The following is a 20,707-nucleotide window of genomic DNA, read 5'->3' on the forward strand; positions in this document are numbered from 1 at the left end:
TATTGTCACTTGTGGCAATTTGTAACTAAAAATAGAAAATCCTTCAAAATATTGGGCTCTCGCATTTGTTTTTGTTTTTTAGATCTCCATCATAAAATGAAAAAAAAAAAAAGTTGAACAGTCCTTTAAGTGGTGATCCTTATTCTTGCGCAAGATTCTACCAACTAGTAAATATATTGATTATACTGCTACTCAAGCTGTTTTCTCAAAAATCCTTGTTTAAAATGTTTGCCATGCATGCACTTACATTTTTTGATAAAGGCCAAATGAATAATTCGTTGTAAACAGTTGGGTATATGGAAGTTTCATGATTTAAATTACATTCTTGGATTCAAATTCATTAGGGAAAAAAAATATAATAAATCATCTTACCATATCTTGAACTACTGATTTTTCACACTCAAGTTCATATCTTAATCTTTCTCTGCTATCCATTAACTGAAATAGAGAAGAATATTACATTTTAATTCAAGATAAGAACAGAACATCTGAAATTTCGCCTCAGTAGAATTTGGCAAAACATTTTTTGATATGAGAAAAATTCATTCCCGTGTGGTCAAAGGAAAAACTAAATTTGTACAGATCATTATGTTAATGATAATATATTATTATAGGATTGTTATATAAGCAAACAAATGTACACAGAAAATGCCAATATATTTATAACCTTCCTCACCCCACCCTTCTCACAAATGTGAGACCAATACATAATAAAGCAAGTCCTAGTATGACACAAGAGCAAGTTTGCTTTACTCTTTATATAACCCATTTCTCTTAGCTTTTTGTGTTATATTTATGTGATATCAGGCCTATTCATATTGATTGAAAATAGCCACCAAAAGCCCACATACTTCACACTATTGTACCCATGTGACTTGCCTGGTACTTTAAATAATAATTCATTTGTGTGTTTTAAACACTTGTAAAATTAAACCCTTGACCTTGACATCCACTCAATTAATTCATGTACTTATTAGTTTAACAGATACTCCAAGGTCACCATCCTTGTTGTTTCAAGGTCTTTTAGTTTTCCTGGTTTATCCAAGTATCCTCTTAATGGGTCTCTCTGGCTCTACATTTTCCTACCTTCCATTCATTTTCTTCCTGTAACACAAATCTGATCCAATCACAATGTTCAAGGCTCCTCAATGTACTCTGAAGGTAATTTAAACTCTTGGCATGAATAATAATTCTTTCCAATTGTGCCTTGACCCTTGTCACCCCTTACTTTTATGGACTCTTCAGCTCTAGCAAACTACACACCCTTCGCTGCAAGAGGCTTCCTCCTTGTGCTTAGGATGAACTTCCCACTCTCCCTCTCTGCTGACTAACTCTAGCCCCTCTTCTGGGAGTCAGCCCAGTATCTTTCCTCTAGGCTTCCTGGATCTCTGACATGCCTCATTAAGTGCACCCTAGCATGCTCAGAACCCCAACTCCTGGTCTGTCTCCTTACTAGAATGAAATTCATGAGACTGGATTGTATTGTGGCCACAGCTGAAGGACAGATATGTCTATCCCTGTTATTAGATTATTGGAATTAAAACACAAAAGCTACTGAACTCCACATTGGATAGTGCTTAGCACACGTCAGTGGCAAGAGGTCAGCCTACCCAAATTCAGTTCCACTTTCAATTTTTTTTTTCCCAATTTGTTTTTAACTTCATTGGGAGGGAGCATGTGGCTTATCCTAAAATTTGAGTTGTCCTTTTTATTCTTCTGTTTCTTACTTATCCCCCTTCCCTACTCCCTAGTCTTCACCCTCTTTCGTACCCACCACAAATTCTCACCATGTGGTCTCACTTAACTCTTATTTCATTCTCTAGTTATATCAAATTGCAAACAGTTCCATGAACATATCTCACACTATAGGTATTCATACTCTGTAGCCTGGTTTATCCAAGCTCTTCTGACTTCTTACCTTGGAGTGGATCTCCCTCAGAGCAGGATGTGGGACTACTGTTTGTAAAGCCTTACCTTCCAAATGAAGCCAGGTATCTTTTTTTTTTTTCTAGGTACACATTTCTAATATGATCATATCCCACTTCTTTATGTTTTTATCTATCCCCTAGACTGGGCATCCTTCCCAGCTGAGATCATATGTGTCTATACATGCACTTTAATTATTTTTTTTTTCGCAGTAGCACAGTGTTTAGCACTGAAAAGTACCTAAGAAGCACTGCTGACTTGGTGAAGTATCATGGAAACAAACCAACAAATATCAGTTCTCATTCATTCAGCAATTCTGATCTGCTTTCTAATGGACAAATCCCTTTCATTACATTATCATATTCTACACACACTAAGCCTGGGAGAAACAGGAAGGAGGGGAGAAGGGACTTGGCTGCCCCAATGGCACATAGTGGCAGAAATGGAACAGGAACCTAGGGTTCTAGAATTTTTCTGCTCAATATCAAAATGTGCCTATATTTCATGTTTGTGTGGAGTTCCAGGACAAAGAAAGAAATAAAGAGGAAAGGATTTTTTAAAATGATCAAGCAGGTTAGAAGTGCTATATTTGTCTAAAGTAGATATGTGAAATAGAAATATAATGTGTCATATACATAATTTTGAATTTTACAGTAGCTTTGTTATAAAGGTTAAAAAAGTAACTTTAACAATGTTCATTTTCCCTGCATATGTAAAATATTATCATTTTAATGTGCAATCAAATTCAAAATTATTTGTCAGCTATTTTTCATTCTTATGTCAAATCCTTGAAATCCATTGTGTATTTGTCATCACTTATCTCAACTTGAGAGTTAAGTTTTTAGATTTTTTTTAAAATTTTAAAACTGTGTATATGAAAAAGTAGATTCACATACCCAAGCAATTAAAAATATACCTAAAGATTTTCCCCAATAACTGAAACAAGTATCAGTTATTCAATTTAAATTTAAAATAAACAAAATTTAGATTAAAAATTCAGTTCTTCATGAAAGACCTCTGCAATAAAAATTATACAACATTGAAGAAAGAAACTGAAGAAGACACTGGAAGATGAAAAGGCCTCCCATGGTTCATAAATAGGCAGAATTAATATTGTTAAAGTGACTATATTACCAAAAAGTGACATAGAGATTCAATGCAATCTCCATCAAATTACCAATGACATTATTCAAAAGACTCGGGGCAAAAGGTTCTAAAATTCATTTGGAAGAATCATAAACCCAGAATAGTCAAAGTAATTCTCAGCAAGAGAAGCAATGTTGGAGATACAATGCCTGACTTAAATTATACTATAGAGCTATTGTAACAAAAATAGTATGGTACTGATATAAAAACGTAGACCAATGGTACAGAATAGAAGACACAAACACCGGCACACAGATACAGTCATTTAATCCTTGACAAGGACTCCAAAAACATACTTTGGAGACTAGATAGACAAATGATGAGGGGAAAACTGGTTATCCGAATGTAGAAGAATGAGAGTCGATTCAAAACTCTTAGTCTGTAAATCAAAAGTCAATTTAAAATGGAACAAAGACTTAGGAATTAGACCAGAAACTTTGCAACTCCTAAGAGAAAACATAGGGTTGGCATTTCAACATATAGGTGCAGACAAAAACTTCTTCAGTAGGGAGCCCTAATTACAATAATATATATTCCATGCATGAATAATTATATCAAAATGTACTCTACTGTTATGTATAATTGAAAAGAACCAGTAAAAAAAAAAAAAAACTTCCTCAGAAGGACTCTTGAAACACAGAAAATAATGCCAAAAATTTAAATGAGAAGGCATCAAATTTAAAAGTTTATGTATAGCAAAGGAAAAAGTAAGAGTATGAAGAGGGAACCTACAGAATGGGAAACATTGTTGATGTTACTTTTCTGACAGAGGCTTAATATCCAGAATAGATAAAGAACTCAGAAAGCTTAATACCAAAAACAATAACAAAAAACCCAAATAACTCTATCAATAAATGGGCAAATGACAAAACAGACATTTCTCAGAAGAAGAAATACAAATAGCCAACAAAATTACTAAAAAGTACTCAATGTATCAACAATTAAGGAAATGTAAATCAAAATTACAGTAAGATTTCATCTCACTCCAGTGAGAATGGCAATCATCAAGAATACAAATAATAATAAACACTTGAGGATGTGGAGAAACACTTTTACATGGTGGGATTGTAAATTAGTACAAGCACTATGAAAATCAGCATGGACTTTCCTCAAAAAATTAGGAATACAGTCATCATTTGATCCAACTGTACCACTCCTAGGTATTTATACTAAAGAATTATGGTCCGCCTACTATAGTGATACACGCATACCCATGTTTATGGCAGCATGATCCACAACAGTCTAGGTATGTGTCAAAATGGATGAATGGATGAAGAAAATGTGTTATATGTCCACAATGGCATTTTATTCAGTCATAAAGAAGACTGAAGTTATGTCATTTGCAGGAGAATAGATGGAACATGAAAGTATTATATTAAGTGAAAGAAGCCAAAATCAGTCAAGGGTCACTAGCTTTATCTCATATGTAGAAGATAGAGAACAAAAGGGAAAAAGTGGGGAGGAGGGGTGGTGGATCAATTCACAAAATTAGAATGAAGACCAGTAGAGGAAGGGGACCCAGGTGAGAGAGTATGGGAGGGAAAGGGGAGATTTTTGGGAATGAAATTGATCAAATTATACACATAAAAATATGTAGCGATGAGGGGCTGGGGTTGTGGCTTCGTGGTAGAGTACTTGCCTAGCTTGTGTGAGTACTGTTCGATTCTTATACATAAACAAATAAATAAAATAGGGCTGGGGATATAGCTCAGTTGGTAGGGTGTTTGCCTCATATGCACAAAGGCCTGGGTTCAAACCCCAGCACCACACAAAAAATAAATTAATAAAATAAAATAAAAATAAAATAAAGGTCCATCAACAACTAAAAATTATACATAAAAATGTCATAAGGAACCCCACTATTATGTATTATCATGCACCAATAAAAATATAAAAAAGAAAAAAATTCAGTTCTTCAGTTGCACTGGCCATATTTCAAGTGTTCAGTAGCCACATGTGGCCAGTGGCTACCCATGACCACTATAGGTCTCAAAAGCTGAGGCAGCACTTATGATGTATTGAAACTCACACAGGGTGCAACTAGTCACTCAGGGCATGTTTCTTCCTAATTGATGACTTGCCATTGATATTTTTTTGTTTGTTTGTTTTAATTCTTTATTGTACCTCTCAGAGAGTAGGAAGCTTATGGAATTTCTTTTCGATGGTAGTAGTATAGATGAGTATTAGAAACATTTACAATAAATTGGTGTTCCCTTGTAGGTTAAGTAAAACTAGAAGCAGAGATTTCATTTTTAACCCTAGAAGTCAATGCCAAGAAGGCTGAAGTTGTCTGTTTACAAATTCTGTTGCTACCCAGTAAAAAAAGGAATCTACATCATCGCCAGTGCAACGGGGTGAAGCACAAGGAAATAAAATCGTTTTGTAGAATTCAGTGATCAGAGCAATCATTTCCCAACTCTGATCTATCGGGGTAACCATTTCTTTAAAAATTAATTCTCAGATGGGCATCATTACCCTAGGTATAGGATGATTGCACGAACAGTGCATCTGTACACCGAGTACAATTAGAAAATTGAAATGTTGTGCTCTATTTGTGTATGATAAATTAAAATGCATTCTGCTGTCATGTACAACGAAGTAGAACAAATAAAAAATAAATTAATTAAAAAATAGTTCTCAGAAGTGACTTTATATAAAATTAAAGAACATCCCAAATAGCAACATAAGACCTAATTGAAACATGAACCTAAACTTAGGCATATGTGGCCACTGTAATTTTGAAAATGTGGTTGGTGTAATAGAGAAACTGGATTTTTAGTACAATTCACAATACCTAAATTGTGGAGCCAGTTTAGGTATTGTGAATTGCAGATGCCCTTCAGTGGATGAATGGATAAAAAAAATGTGACATATATACACAATGGAATTTTACTCAGCAATAAAAGAGAATAAAATCATGGCATTTGCAGATAAATGAATGGCATTGGAGAAGATAATGCTAAGTGAAGTTAGCCAGTCCCCCAAAAACAAATGCTGAATGTTTTCTCTGATATAAGGAGGCTGACTCATAGTAGGGTAGGGAGGGGGAGCATGGAAGGATTAGATGAATTCTAGATAGGGAATAGGGGTGGGAGGGAAAGGGAGGAGGCAGGGGATTAGCAAGGACGGTGGGATGTGATGGACATCATTATCCAAAGTACATGTATGAAGACACGAATTGGATGTCAGCATACTTTATATAAAACAGAGATATGAAAAACTATAGTATATATATATGTGTAATTAAGAATTGTAATGCATTCTGCTGTCATTTTTCTTAAATTAATAAAAAAGGAGAGAAACTGGATTTTTAATTTTATCTAATTTTAACTTTAAAATTGATATTTGGTTCAGTTACTGGAAAATAAATTTATTTGGAATAATCTGGGCATGAGAATCTGCTTTCTCTCCTATATGTTTTTTAGTTGGTTTGTTTGCTTGTTTGTTTAGGGTACTAGGAATTGAACCAGGGGGCTTTACCACAGAGCACTATCCCTACCCCTTTTTGTTTTTTATTTTGAGACATGATCTCTCTAAGTTGGTTAAGGCCTTGCTGAATTGCTGAGGCTGGACTTGAACTTTTGATTCTCCTGTCTCATCCTGCCAAATTTCTGGGATTACAGACATGTGTTACTATGCTTAGCACCTGTATGGTTTTTTGAACTCTAAATACATCTTCTTCCTATTAATTCCTCAAAAAGCAGTTTTCCGGGTGCCCTGCACTTGTGCTCAGTCCTAGGAATATAACCAGAGACTGAGCGCAGTCTTTGTCCTCCTGGAGTATGGTGGGGAAGTCTGACCATAACTACAAAGTGTTTTGAGCGCCACATAGGGGAGGTACAAGACCCAGAGAGCTCAAAGCAGGGGCCCCTGGGTTGTGCATCAAGGACAGGAACTGCTATGGTCCTGCTGCATTAAATGTACTGGGAAATCTTGATTTTCATGACACCAAAAAGAATTCCCTGCTTTAAATAAAGGTTAACCAGATAACATAAGCCCCATTCATTCATATACTGAAAGTGAACCAATGTTGGAACGAAAAATAAGAGTGCTTATTCTTATTTTTTTTAGAGAGAATTTTTTTAATATTTATTCTTTAGTTTTCCGGCGGATACAACATCTTTGTATGTGGTGCTGAGGATCGAACCCGGGTCACACGCATGCATGCTACTGCTTGAGCCACATCCCCAGCCCAAGAGTGCTTATTCTTAGTAATGTAATTTCCTTACAACCATGAGCACATCTTTGGACATCCCTGTGTCCTGAAACTTCAGTTCCTTATAATCAACAAAGCTGCTGCCCATTTTACCCCCAATAAAGGGAGCATCCATACACTTGTGCATTTCCAAGACAGAACTCTAATTCACTACTACTCAAAAGAACAAGGAAATACCTAATCAAACGTATATAATGGGAAACATATGACAACTTTTCTCTGTATCTTAAGATACTCTGAACACATTGTCATTTTGCCAATGGTACTGATATTTCAATTTAAAAGAGTCATTTATCAATGTGAAAATATTACGTACCTGTTGAATAGTTCTCTGATCCTGCTCTGAAATCTCTTTGAGATTTATAATTTCATCTTCTGTAAACAAAAGGAGAGAGAGGCCAACCATGAAATTACATGCGTATGCCCTGTATTCAAGCTGCCTGCTTCAGGGCAGGCTGGGAAACCACTGGTGGGCATGGTGGACGAAAGTCCTAGCAGGACTGTGACCTTCACAACTGCCCTTGACATTCACGGCTTTCTTCCTGCTGTTCAGACGGCTGGTCAGATAGGGATTAAGAGGTAAGTTCAAGATCCAAGTGTGGCTGAGAGCTGAAAGCTATTCATCAACACTAGCAGTGGACATTTTGCTGTTAGTCACAGCCAATACAGAATGCTTTAGCAGGTGTCACTTTATAACTCAATAAGAACTACCAAAACCTGAGAAAGTACTACAGAGGAGAAACGGAGTAATGCTGGTATGGCATAATTTTATACTAAAGGAACCCCATACCATATCTCATTTGATCAATATTTTGCTATAAATTTTGTATCCTTGCTCATTACCTCCTTCTTTTCATATCAAAGATTAAGGGCGACATCATAACCATTAACTTAAGTACAAAGACAATAATTAAATGAAAAAAGTACTTTGAAGCAATCTAACTTTGATCATGTAAATTCAACTTTTACCAATATTTACAGTAGAAAAACAAGGGTATAAAGTGTACCCATGAGCATCTGATTTGAAACTTGTACAGAAAATTGAAGATAATTGAGTAGTAGCACTTTTTTAAAAGAGCTATTTCTCTACAAAGCATATCTCAATAGGTATACTTAAGTATTCAAACGCTATAGTTCAGATAATCATTTAAGCATGTGAGATAAATCAGTAAAAGTTTCTGTTTATCATATTCCTAAGTGAGGTAGAACACTGGTGAGCATGTTATTTGCAAAAGCCAATATGTGGCTTGAAAATAACACCCTGAGGTAATAAGATGAGGCTCAGGATTACAAGAAATATTTTTCCCCAAGCCTGGAGTCCTATCTTAAAGCAAAAGCAAAGATGACTATCATGTTGATCTTTTAAATGAAAATAACCAAACAAACGTATGTGTGGGAAGGACAAACTTAGCTATGAAGTGCCCAATTTTTCTCACAAATGATTCCAAAATGTTACCTAGTACTGAATTTTCTTTGATATTGAGTCGAATTTCTTCTTCCAGACCTGCAATCACTTGAAGCAGTCTCTCATTCTCCTGTTTGTACTCTGAGTTTTCCTTTTCAAAGGTTTGTCTTGGAGAGCTGGTCTCTTTGGCAAAGAGGTCCTGAAAGATAGGGAATTCCATATTTCTAAGCAGGGAGCCGAGGATTTAAATATGCAACACGGGGACAATACTGATACAGAAAGAGCTATCATATAATTTTCTGAATTCTATTACACACTTATAATATGAATAGTAAAAAGGAAGGAGACTAAATAGAGCTTGCTGGAAGAAAGGCTGCAGTACATTCTGTACAAAGCCCACAACACATGGGGACATTTTATTGACAGGAATAATGCATATCATACTGTTTGTATGCCCTCATCATTCAGGTCAATTCACTATGGAGGCTGTGTCCGGGGAGGCAGCTGGGGCCCCTCCACCCACACTTCCCTCTGTGTGTCTGAAGTGCTGTCCGCCTGTAACTAGGCAGGCTGGGGAGACCGCGGACGGGCAGCGCCAGGGGGTGGCAAAGTGCAAGGCTAAGGAGGGGGGCTTGTTGCCTTTGTGGCATTTCCCAGTGTCAGCGCTGCCAGTGTCTTGAGGAGCACATCACATGTCAAAGTGGTGACGTTTTCAGGCTGGGAGCCGCATGGAGCCCATCAGGCGCACGGATATCCACGCAGTTGGTTTTCTGCTTGGTGGAGGAGCCACCCAGAGGCAATTCATATTCTGAACATTAACATGGCTTTGCATGCCTGTCACCCGGGGACTGTGCAGGCGTTTAATGCTATTGAAGACTTCGGTTTAAATCTCTATGCAAACAGTGATTACCTTGTAAGAAGGTTTCAGGATAACTTACAACAAAAGACTTTAAAGTTATAGTTTTAGTAAAGCAAACTCATTTACATTTTTATTATGTGCGTCTTTTGTTTAAATCTTGCCATGTCCATTATGGGAGAGGCTTTTTCTTACGCAACAGAAGCTTATTGGGACAGCCACTCTTTTTTTCCCCTCTTCTTCTTGTCTGGTTCAAAGCTATTGAAAACATCTGAATATACTCCCTTATGGTTGTCTAGATTTTACCACCACACATTAAAAAAAAAAAAATTAAGATGTAATGGATTGGGGAGGCTGATGCAGAATTTAATACTTCATCGGGGCAAAATATTAAATCAGTTACATAATTTCAAAATATTAAACTCATGTTATTATGCTAAAAGAGAAAGAAAAGTCTGCAGACTTTGCTTCAAAATTACTACAGTCTTAAAATAATTTTGAATTTTAAAGTAATCTACAGGTGAATTTCAACCCTTTTACAAAATTAATTCCTTTTAAGAAATTAATAGTAATAAAACATCTGCTCAAAAACAAAATATTCCTTCTAATATACTGGTTTTCTTTTGGAACTCGACTCTTATTTAACTTTAGAGATATCAGGAAGTAAATTACTTAACTGTTTTCCCCTGTATCATAATGGTTCAAAAGAACAATAATGCTTGAAATGTTTTGTAACACATTAATAAACCTTTTAAAAAACCCAGCTTACTAAGTTATGTACTTATATATCAGAGTTAGTGGGATTTAAAATATGCTGAGTTTTGCACTAAGCTCAATTACAAATATTCAAAGTTTTGATTTACCATTTAATTTGACTTATTTGAGCCCAATTCATGCTTTACAAATAAATATTACCAAGTCTTGTAGGTAGTTAACAAACAACATGGTGTTCTTAGTGAAGGAAGAACCCTCCCTAAATAATAAAAGCCACAGCAAGAATCCCAGTCATTAACTTCTTGTCTCACACTGCTCAACTTGAGACCATCACAGAATGTAGTATAGACTAAAAGGATTTTTAAAAAACAAACAGTACTGGCCTTAATAGAGTTAAACATACATTTCCTAATAGTGGTGGATTATGAAGCTCTCCAGTGGACAAGTATCCATTATAATAAACTAAAGGAAAACTATTTGAAGAAATCAAGATGAATTGTAAAATGTACAACTAGTGCAACTAACCCCTAAATGTGTTATCTAGGAATCTCTCTGTATTGAAAGCAAGACCCAAGGAAAACACATTAAATTCAAGGGGTTTTCCTCCACCTATCAGTGTACAACCACCCTCTTTTTTGATGAGGGTAACCTTTAGCTCTGTCCCCACCATCTGTCAGCTGTAGGAACTGCAAGTCATTAACTATTCAGCCGCCCACAGCAATGAGGACACTCATTAGCAAAATGAACAAAGGGATAGTTCTGGGCTGCTATGGTTCTCTGTTACACTCTTGAGTGGCAGGTTTTGTGGTGATGTTTCTTCTGCCATCTGCCCACATCACCAATTTTGGTTTACTTAAACCACAAGATTCCTTTTAAAGTAAATTACATTAATAAAACAAGGTTAAGATGGATTGTGATCCTTAAAAGGTGGTTGATTGGTTGTAGCTATTTTTAAGTCACATTGTACTCTAAGAGAAACTGTGGGTAATCCAGGATCCTTCAGGAGTTTTAAATGTATTAAGAAACTTGCCATTCTCAAGTTTTTACTATCATACTATGAAAACTAGGACTTCAGGTAGTAGTGCATACACTATTTCTCTTGTGAATATTCACAAAACAGACGGAATTCTGGTTTCCAGGTTTCAGAATCCCAAACTGAATCTTGAAAGAATCATTTCTAAAAATAGTTGAAAAAAAATTGAGAACCTTCCTAGCTAGGGAGTGGTCTGTTGAACAGTAGCCCCAGTAGCACCTGAGAACTTTCTGGAAATACAGACTCTCAGGCTCCAGCCTGGCTCTTCTATGTCAGAGTCCATATCTTAACAACATCTTCAGTGATTCATATGAACAGTAGAGTCTGGGAAGTCCTGGTTCAGAGCACTTTATGTGACTTCTCAGCAGTTTCCCTTCTGTGATATTGGCATCTCAATTCTTCAGGATCCATGTACAATACTTGGACATCTCAATTTGATGCTGGGGGAGGAGTAGGGTTCTAATGTATGCCTATGTCTCATTACAGTCACAGAGATGAGCAGGTGCTTCCTCAATGAGTGACAACCAGGAAAGTGGCACACTAGGGCTGCGCAGCCCTGCAGAGCTGCTGGTCTTGATTGACAGCTCTGTTTCAAAGTTGTCAGCAACGAGCAGACATGTTCACCAAGGAAGGGAGGGTGTGTGATGGATCATTGGTATTTGGGTACGGAAGAAAAATGACAAGTCTGTTCAATGCAGCAACTCTGACTGAAATTAAAATACACATGCAGACACACGCATGCACACACATACTCTGACAGTCTAACTTCCTCTATAATTTCTCCAGGGGATTGATTATTCAAGAGACGGCATGGTAACCTACAGCAGTATGTAGCAAGGTCACACGGGTTTTCCATAGATTAAAAACTGTAAAGTGCTTTCCCCGAATGAAGTTGCTCTCAGAAAAAAATTCCATGTCAAGAATTTTCTCACCTGGAAATGAGGGTTCTATAACTTGAAGAGCTTCCTTTTCTTATTTCCATTTTATTTACAATAGAATTTAAACTGTTTAAAAAAAATTTTTTTTTTGGTATCAGGTATTGAACCCAAAGGGCTTAAATACTGAGCCACATCTTTTTTCGTTTGTTTGTTTTTTGGTTTTGTTTGTTTGTTTGTTTTTGTTTTTGAGACAGGGTCTTGCTAAGTTTTGTAGGGCCTCACAAAGTTTTTGAGGTAACTAGCTGTTTATTGAACTTATCCTTTCCTATTACAGTTTTATCAGATTTCTCTCAGAAACAATCCAGGAGAGAGATTATGACTACAAATTAACTATAAATTACCTATTAACTGTACAACTACTTATGTAATTTATTAGTAAGAACAAACTAGGTAATTCTAGATAATAAAATAAAGCTTGCTTATTTCAGGTCTTTTCAAGTTATTTCCAGTGCTGCTTTGAAAATTTTAATTGTTCCTCCAAATTCTGTGTTCCAAATTGAATTGCACATTAGATTTAGGTGGAGTCTCAAGGGGATTTTTATACCACTAGAGGGGGCAGTTGTATAAGATGAAATTTCAAATATGGAAGATACATCATGTAGAACTTAAGTGGCAAGGAATTTGAGGAAAGTTTGCTCTTAGATTTTAAAAGGTATTGTCCATATATTCATTTGCTAAAAATTCTGATCTACTTTTGTGGCCTTCAGGTCTAGGTTTTTGAAATGCACACTGGTGTGCTTTGAATTGCCCAAGGTCAGGAGACAGGGCCACACATTTTGTTGAAAGTGATCTATAACCTGACTAATTAGAATTACCCCAACCTCACAAATCTTAGAATGTTTACAAAAATTCTGGTGTGAACTCTTTGGGGGAAAATTATTGTGGAATACCAAGGTTTTCTGGATGCCATTGTGATCCACAGGACAGACTGATTGCACCTGAGTGGGTGCAGGATCCCACATGCTGTTCCTATGGAGCCACTGTCCATCCTCATTCTTACCCCAGAACATCTAGACAGACCAGGTAACCTGTTGAAGACAGCATTTAAAGTTGTAAAGATTTCAAGAGTGTAAGGGACTCTTACAGAATTGAGAGATTCTCAATGTCCAGAGGCCTATTGTTCAATACATTTTATAGAACAAAAGCCAGATGCTTATAAGGGTGTCTGTATCTCCCCACACCAACTAGAACTTAGTTTTTAATCTTTCTTTAAAGCGTTTAAAACTATTTGCGTTCAGTATTGCAGGTACCCTACCCTAACTCTACCTTAGCTAGGTAGGTATCACCTTGTGTTTCACACATGGGAAATAAATAAACCAGAATTTTTTTTTTTGCCACAGATAAACTTGATATCTTTGCTCAAGGCAGAATTAAAAGTTATTATAGTTTTTAGTCTTTTTCGTTAAATTATTTTCTCCAAAAAATAAGAATAGATGTAGGCTGATGCAAAGGTCAAAGAAAAATAAATGCAGAAATTGGTTGTTCTGCTTACTCTAAGGCAAGCAGGCAAAATGCTTCCTCATCTGCAAACTGAGCTGTGAGAATGAGATACCATTGATAAAATATCTGGGACCTGCTATAGGTTGAGCTTCCTTGATCTGAAAAATCTGAAACGCTACAACTCTGAAAAATTTGAGCACCAACATGATGCCAAAGTGGAAAATTATATACTATGGAGCTTTGTTTCATGCACAAAATTATTTTAAAATATTGTAGAAAATTACCTTCAGGCTATGTGTATGAGGTATATATGAAACATATAGTTCTATCCTTAAGATGTATATACAAATATTTCAAAATCCAAAAAGTTTGAAATCAGAAACACCTCTGGGCTGGTCTCAAGTATTTTGGATAAGGGAGACTCAGTCTGTAGTTTGGTATTCGGTATATTTTTATTTCCCCAGGGTTCAGAAATTTCTGCTGGACTCTCCCAATCAAACAATCATTAGCTTCTTGCTCTTAGAACCTAATAATAAATCCTTTTCTGACTCTGGGTTATGGCTGGACCTGAGATAGCTGATACCTCAGGGCTAACAGGAAATGGAGAACTTATTCTCAGGGTCACACTTTCCAAAGCCCTTAACAATTCTTCTCTTGGACAGGAGTTCAGGATCTCCTTTCTGCTTTCTTACTGTTTCCATTTTTGTTCCTGATCAGTACTTTGTCTAAGCAATAAAGCAGCTCCAAACTCCCATTGAGGAGAGGTAATCCTATGAACTCTTCCTTCTTAATATTTTTTTTATTTAAAGGTCATTCTGTTCCAACTTGGCTTCCTGGAAGCCTCTGACTTTGGAAACTTAGCATTGTGTCTTTCCAACTATCTTGATTGCAAAAAAGGGTGGAAGTTTCCAAATTTCCACAGAAATCCACTCATATGCTCTTCTAGAGTGAAAATATTTTTTTTCAGAGGATCTATGATATTATTTATATTTTCATTGTAAATAAAAAATTGAGAACAAGTATATTGCTCTTGTTTATAATTATGTGTTTTCTAGGATACGCCATTAAGCAATAAAGTGCTGAACTAGCTTATATTATAGAGAGATGTCCAAGATACATCCATTCAATTTCATTCATCCTTAACCTAAGCTTTTAGCAATCTATGACTTCATTTCCATATATTAAAATTAATCTTTATCTTGAAACTTACAAGTTTTAGAAATCCAGCTTCTTCACAACGTTCTAGTTCTTCTTTCAATTCCCTAATAATTCGTTCTTTCTCTTTCAGCTTTTTTTCCAAAATATTCAGCTTGATATTTGTTGCATCTTGCAAAGCAGCCTTCTCTTCTTCAACATCAAAATATTTCTGGGATGAAAAAAAGGCACACTATAAATCAGAAACTCAGCTAACACCACTGGAAACCATTTCTTATTTTATTTTAGCTGTTGACTTGTGAAGTGATGTTATTTTAAAAATTTGAACACAATTTGTAGTAACTCTTTTTTTACATTACCGCATATGCTAAAGAATCAGGCAATATAGCATAGCATTTTTCTATAAAACCCAAAGCGTGATGTATTACTCTAACTTTATCAGCCATGCAAATAATAATAGTAAAGAGAAAATGGCAGAATTGGAGCCCCTCCCCCCACACAGTAATATCCCCCTCAAAACAACAAGAATTTGGTAGCTATTCATCAACAAAACTGCTTTGTGGGAGCTTTGTGACCTGGGTAGGATGTTGCACAGCCCTAATGAAGGCCACGATGGAGAGGGCTGTTCTGATAAGACAGGCCTATATCCAGATGGCAGGTTCACCAACCATGATTCTAGCAACTGACCCAGAAATGGCTTCATCCCTCTGTGGACTTGGCTACAACCTGTTTGGCTTTGGTCCTACCACCAGATCCATATGTCAAGGGATTTCAAGGATTGTCATGCCTGTCAGTACCTCTGACAGGTCTACTGGACTCAGTTATGGTTATGAACCCTCATTCATCATGAACATTGAGGAATGGCCCTGTAACTCAGCTAAAGCCTCTCTCACTGTGGCTTGAGAGAAGTCTCCCTTTCCCAGGGACCCACCAGCAGTCATGTATCCATGCCCTTGGAGTTAGGCCACTGACTTCAGTTCCATATCAAATTCTGCAGTGCCCAGTAATTTAGCCCCTTTTAGCTGCCATCTGACAGCAACGGTCTCTCCTACCCAGGGAGGAAAGGCTCATACGTCTCAATCCCATTGGCTCTGCAACCCAGCTCCTTCTCAGTCCAGAACCAGATCTGTCCATCCTGAGGTTTTTTTTCAGACAGAAGTTTAGATCTCCTATTCAAATAGGAGACATACCATACATGCTGCCTGAGGCAGGTTCACTGATCTCAGTGCACTTGCATATTCTTATTTTTTAAAAGTTTTTATTTATTTATTTTTAAATTTTAAGTTGTTATATATGACTGCAGAATGCATTACAATTCATATTACACATATAGAGCACAATTTTTCTGAATCAACCCTGTGACCTAGCTCCAAACCTACTCAACTATGGTCTGGGGGCAGTCCTGCCTCCATAAGAGCCTGGCAGAAGGCAAGTTCACCTCTGTCCATGGTGTAGGTCTTCAGCCCTCAGTCTAAACTATGGACCATAAAACATCCTTATAATTCAGCTGTAGCTCCTTTCAACTGTAGTCCAGGGCCAGTACTACCTAACCAGGAATCCATCCAATGACCCAGCAGGAGCCCTTCCAGGGACTTGAAGAGAGACACTCTCATCTCTATACCTGGTAACAGACCTGTCATCTGTGGGACCAACCACGGAACCTAAAGCAAACCCTTCACCCAGCACTACCCAACTGATCAAGGTCCTAGAGGCAGTCAAGTATTTGGAGGGACTAGGAAGAGTCCAAGTCTTCTCAAGTTCCTGGTAATAAGCCAGCCAACCATGAACCCTACTGAGGACCCAACAGCAGCCACAAGACCTAACTGCAATTCCAGAGGTAATTCCATCACCTTAGGGACTCAAAAGAAAAAGTATTTACCTGCCAAAACCAGTCTATAAAGGTTGAAAACACCCATACCAACATAAGGATACATAGATAATGAAGAATCAGATAAACACGACACTACCAACGAATAAAACTCCCTTCACTAAACCTAAAGAAATGGAGATCTACAAATTGCCTAGCAAAGGATCCAAAGTTATCATTTTGAAGAAGATAAATTACACAGAAGTCAATACAGACAAATAAAACCAGGAAAATAAATGCATGAGCAAAATCAGAAGTCTAATATAGAAGGAATCAAAAGAATGAAATAGAAATTCTGAAAACTACAATAACTGAACTTAAAATTACAACAGAGCTTCAACAGCAAAAGTTCAATCATGGGGGGCGGGAGAATGAAACTGAAGACAGGTTATTTGAAATTAACCAATTAAAGAAAAAAACAATAAAAAGAATGGAAAAGAGAGAAGAAGGCAGAAAAGACCTTCGGAACAGTATGGAGTAAATACAAATATGAAGTATCAAAGTCTCAGAAGGAGAAAAGAGAAAAGTGCAGAAAGTTTCTTAAGAGAAACAATGGCTGAAAACTTCCCTAAATCATGAGAGCTTATGATAAGAACATCCAGATTCCTGAAGCTCTAAGGATTCCAAGAAAGATCAGCACAAATAAGAATATTCTGAATCCCTACAATCAAATTCTCAAAAGTGAAAGCCAAAGAGAAAATTCTGGATTCCCAAGATGGCCGCGAATAGAGTGCATCACACCCCATGTACCGTGCCACTGCATGGGTGAATAACGAGTTAGAACGACAAAAAACTATCTTGTTAGGAACTTACAGCAACATGGGGGTGCACCGAAACCTAGAGGAAGGATTTCCAGCACCAAGGTCCGGTAATTGAGTCTCATACACGAGCCAACTGTGCGACCGGAGATCCGGGCTGACTGATCCGCGCTGCCCGCTGCGCGGCTACAGACAGTGGGGAGCCGCCGAGAAGCAACCAGCAAGCAGGGAGAAACGTTGCTGCAGATTCTGTGGAATCCTGCCGCCTGAGCACTCACGGAGCCCCGGCCTGAGTTTGGGATTTCAGATGGGGAAGGAAGTGGTACAGTTCTATCCCCCACAACGGAAACTCCACCAAGGAAACCAGTGGCCACCATCTTGAAGAGCTGAAGTAACCACCGCCACTCTCCGACAGATTGCAACAATAAAACAGGTGCGTGTTACTCAGCTCATCTCCCTTACAGCAGGGAATTTGCACAAAATCTCTCCTAGGCTCTCCAGGGGAGGGATTATCAGAGCAAACCTGCATAAAGACGCTGAGAAAACTAGAGACACCCGACCTTCAACTCCCCCTCCCATCAGTGGGGAAAACGAAACCTGTATTGCCAGCTCGGGGGGAGGGGCAAGTGGAAAAAATCAAAACAATAGAGTGCCGGGGTTCTCAATAGCCACCCTCCACGTCCAACAAACGGCAGGCCCAGAGTACAGTTTGAATGCCGAGAGGCATCACTCAGGGGAAATCTGGTATAGCAGGAGAAACCAGGACTAGCAGGAGAAACCAGGGGACTAGAGGCCAGGCCCTCGCGACTGGGTGGCTAGAGATTGCCCGCCCACCAGCGACAGCCGCCCGTTGCCACTGCAATGGGGCGGCTGGAGACCACACGCCCGCCGGCAACCGATCGCCCGCCGGCTGCCCGCATGACTGGGCAGCTGGAGACCGCCTACCCGCCCACCGGCGACCGACTGCGAGACTAGGTGGCTAGAGATCACCTTCCCACCGGCAAGAGCCAGCCCGCTGCCCGTGCGACTAGGCGGCTGAAGACCGCATGCCCACTGGCGACCTATCATCCGCCCGCTGCCTGTGCGACTGGGCGGTTGGAGACCACCCGCCCACTGTCGACAGCCCACCCGCTGTCCACGCGACTGGGCGGCTGAAGTCCACCCACCCGCCCGCTGGCGACCGATCACCTACCGGCTGCCAACGCCACTGGGCAGCTGGAGACTGCCCGGCCGCCGGCGTCCAGGAGCTGAAACCAACCAGAGACAGTCCAGTCCCACCCCCCCATTCGGACACCCCAGCAAGGAGCCTGGGGCCCGCCATAGCAGAGAGGTGAAGTCACTGGAGCTCGGCCATTGGAATTCCTTCCCAGCGAAATCCACTTTAGCAGGCATAGTCTACCAACACAAAGGAGAGACAACAGAGATATAAAAAACCAAAACAAATTTATAGAAGAGAGCAGAAACACAGCAATCAAATAGAGCTGGAAAGTAGCGTGAACATTGAAGCCAGATTTAAAGTTAGGTAGCCAGTGTAGTTAGGTAAATCGGGTCTAATATCGAGTGAAATCTAAAATGGAGGCCATGCTGAGAATGACTCAGGGAAAACACAGAGGACAACTCATGGAATGTTAATGAAGTCCTGAAGAGGCCCTAGGCCAAAGTCCACCTCAAAGAAGTGATAATGAAGTCCTTCCTGCCCAGATTACTTCTTTGGCCCACCTGTGTCCCACCCCTCAGGCCTTCCAACCTACATTCCATCACCAAAACTATAAAAAGGGGAAACAACCGCACTTCCATGGATTCCACCTCTTGGGTCCCCTTCTTCCTCCGGGAGAAGTCTTTTCTGCTGTCCTTTAATAAACTTCTAATTTCTACTCTGACCTTGCCTCGGCGTACTTCTTTGGTGTTATTCTTCAACATCGGGAAGCAAGATCTCGTCACTGGTCAACATTGGTAACAACATCATGAAAAAACAAGGGAAAAAAGGAGTGCAAACAATGCAGGACAACTTAAATCTACAGGAGGACCTAGAAGCATCAGAAACATAGATAGGGAAAGAACTCAAGGCATACCTAACTCAGATGGAAAGGAATATTAGAGAAAACATGAGACAGCAAGTCCAAGCAATAAAAGTATATTTTGAAAATGAATTAAACAAACAAATTCAAATGGCAAAGAACAAGATTTACCAGGAGATAGAGATCTTAAAAAAAAATCAAACAGTAATCCTAGAAATGCAGGAAACTATACACCAAATTAAAAACTCAAACGAGAATATTACAAATAGACTAGATCAAGTAGAAGTCAGAACATCAGATAATGAAGACAAAGTTTATCAACTTGAAAAGAATATAGTCAACACAGAAAAGATGCTTAAATCCCACGAGCAATCTATTCATGAGATATGGGATGTCATAAAAAAACCAAATTTGAGAGTCATCAAGATAGAAGAAGGCATAGAGAATCAAACCAAAGGAATGGACAACCTATTAAATGAAATAATTCTAGAAAACTTCTCAGAGATGAAAGATGGAATGGATTGCCAAATCCTGGAAGTCTACAGGACCCCAAACATTCAAAACCGTAAGAGACCAACTCCAAGACATATAATTATGAAGATACCCAACATACAGAACAAGGAGAGAATATTAAAAGCTACGAGAGAAAGGAGGCAGATTACATTCAGGGGTAAACCAATTAGGTTAATGACTGATTTTTCATCACAGACTTTGAAAGCGAGAAGATCCTGGAACAATGTATTTCAAATGCTGAAAAATAATGGATTCCAACCAAGAATATGGTATCCAGCAAAATTAAGTTTCAGATTTGACAATGAAATTAAAATCTTTCACGATAAACAAAAGCTAAAAGAATTCGCAGCCAGAAAACCAGCACTGCAAAGCATTTTGAGCAAAATACTACAAGAAGAGGAATTGAAAAATAGTGCCCAAAACTAACAGCAGGAGGTATCTCAGTATAGGGGGAGGAAAATAACCAAAAAGTAAAAACTAGCCAAATTAAAATAAATAAATAAATAAGCATGACTGGAAGTACAAATCATATTTCAATTGTAATCTAAACTCACCAATCAAGAGACATAGGCTAGTAACCTGGATCAAAAAAACAAATCCAACAATATGCTGCCTTCAGGAGACTCATATGATAGGAAAAGACATACACAGGCTGAAGGTAAAAGGTTGGGAAAAATCATACCACTCACATGGCCCTCGGAAGCAAGCAGGAGTGGCCATAC

At 38.3% G+C, this 20,707-nt stretch overlaps 1 protein-coding gene across 1 annotated transcript in view; it reads right to left on the bottom strand.

Moving 5' to 3' along the window:
- Window positions 1-20,707, bottom strand: part of C9H10orf67 (chromosome 9 C10orf67 homolog) — a 125,120-nt gene that overhangs the window by 70,347 nt on the left and 34,066 nt on the right. Inside the window, exons 5-8 of the mRNA XM_077802929.1 lie at window positions 14,885-15,040; window positions 8,745-8,892; window positions 7,605-7,663; window positions 373-438 (exon numbers count right to left, since the gene is read on the bottom strand). Of these exons, the coding sequence (XP_077659055.1) occupies window positions 373-438; window positions 7,605-7,663; window positions 8,745-8,892; window positions 14,885-15,040 (429 nt within the window). The remainder of the gene's footprint in view (window positions 1-372; window positions 439-7,604; window positions 7,664-8,744; window positions 8,893-14,884; window positions 15,041-20,707) is intronic.

The sequence above is a fragment of the Urocitellus parryii genome, chromosome 9, assembly GCF_045843805.1.
Source record: "Urocitellus parryii isolate mUroPar1 chromosome 9, mUroPar1.hap1, whole genome shotgun sequence".
Classification (NCBI taxonomy): Eukaryota; Metazoa; Chordata; class Mammalia; order Rodentia; family Sciuridae; genus Urocitellus; species Urocitellus parryii.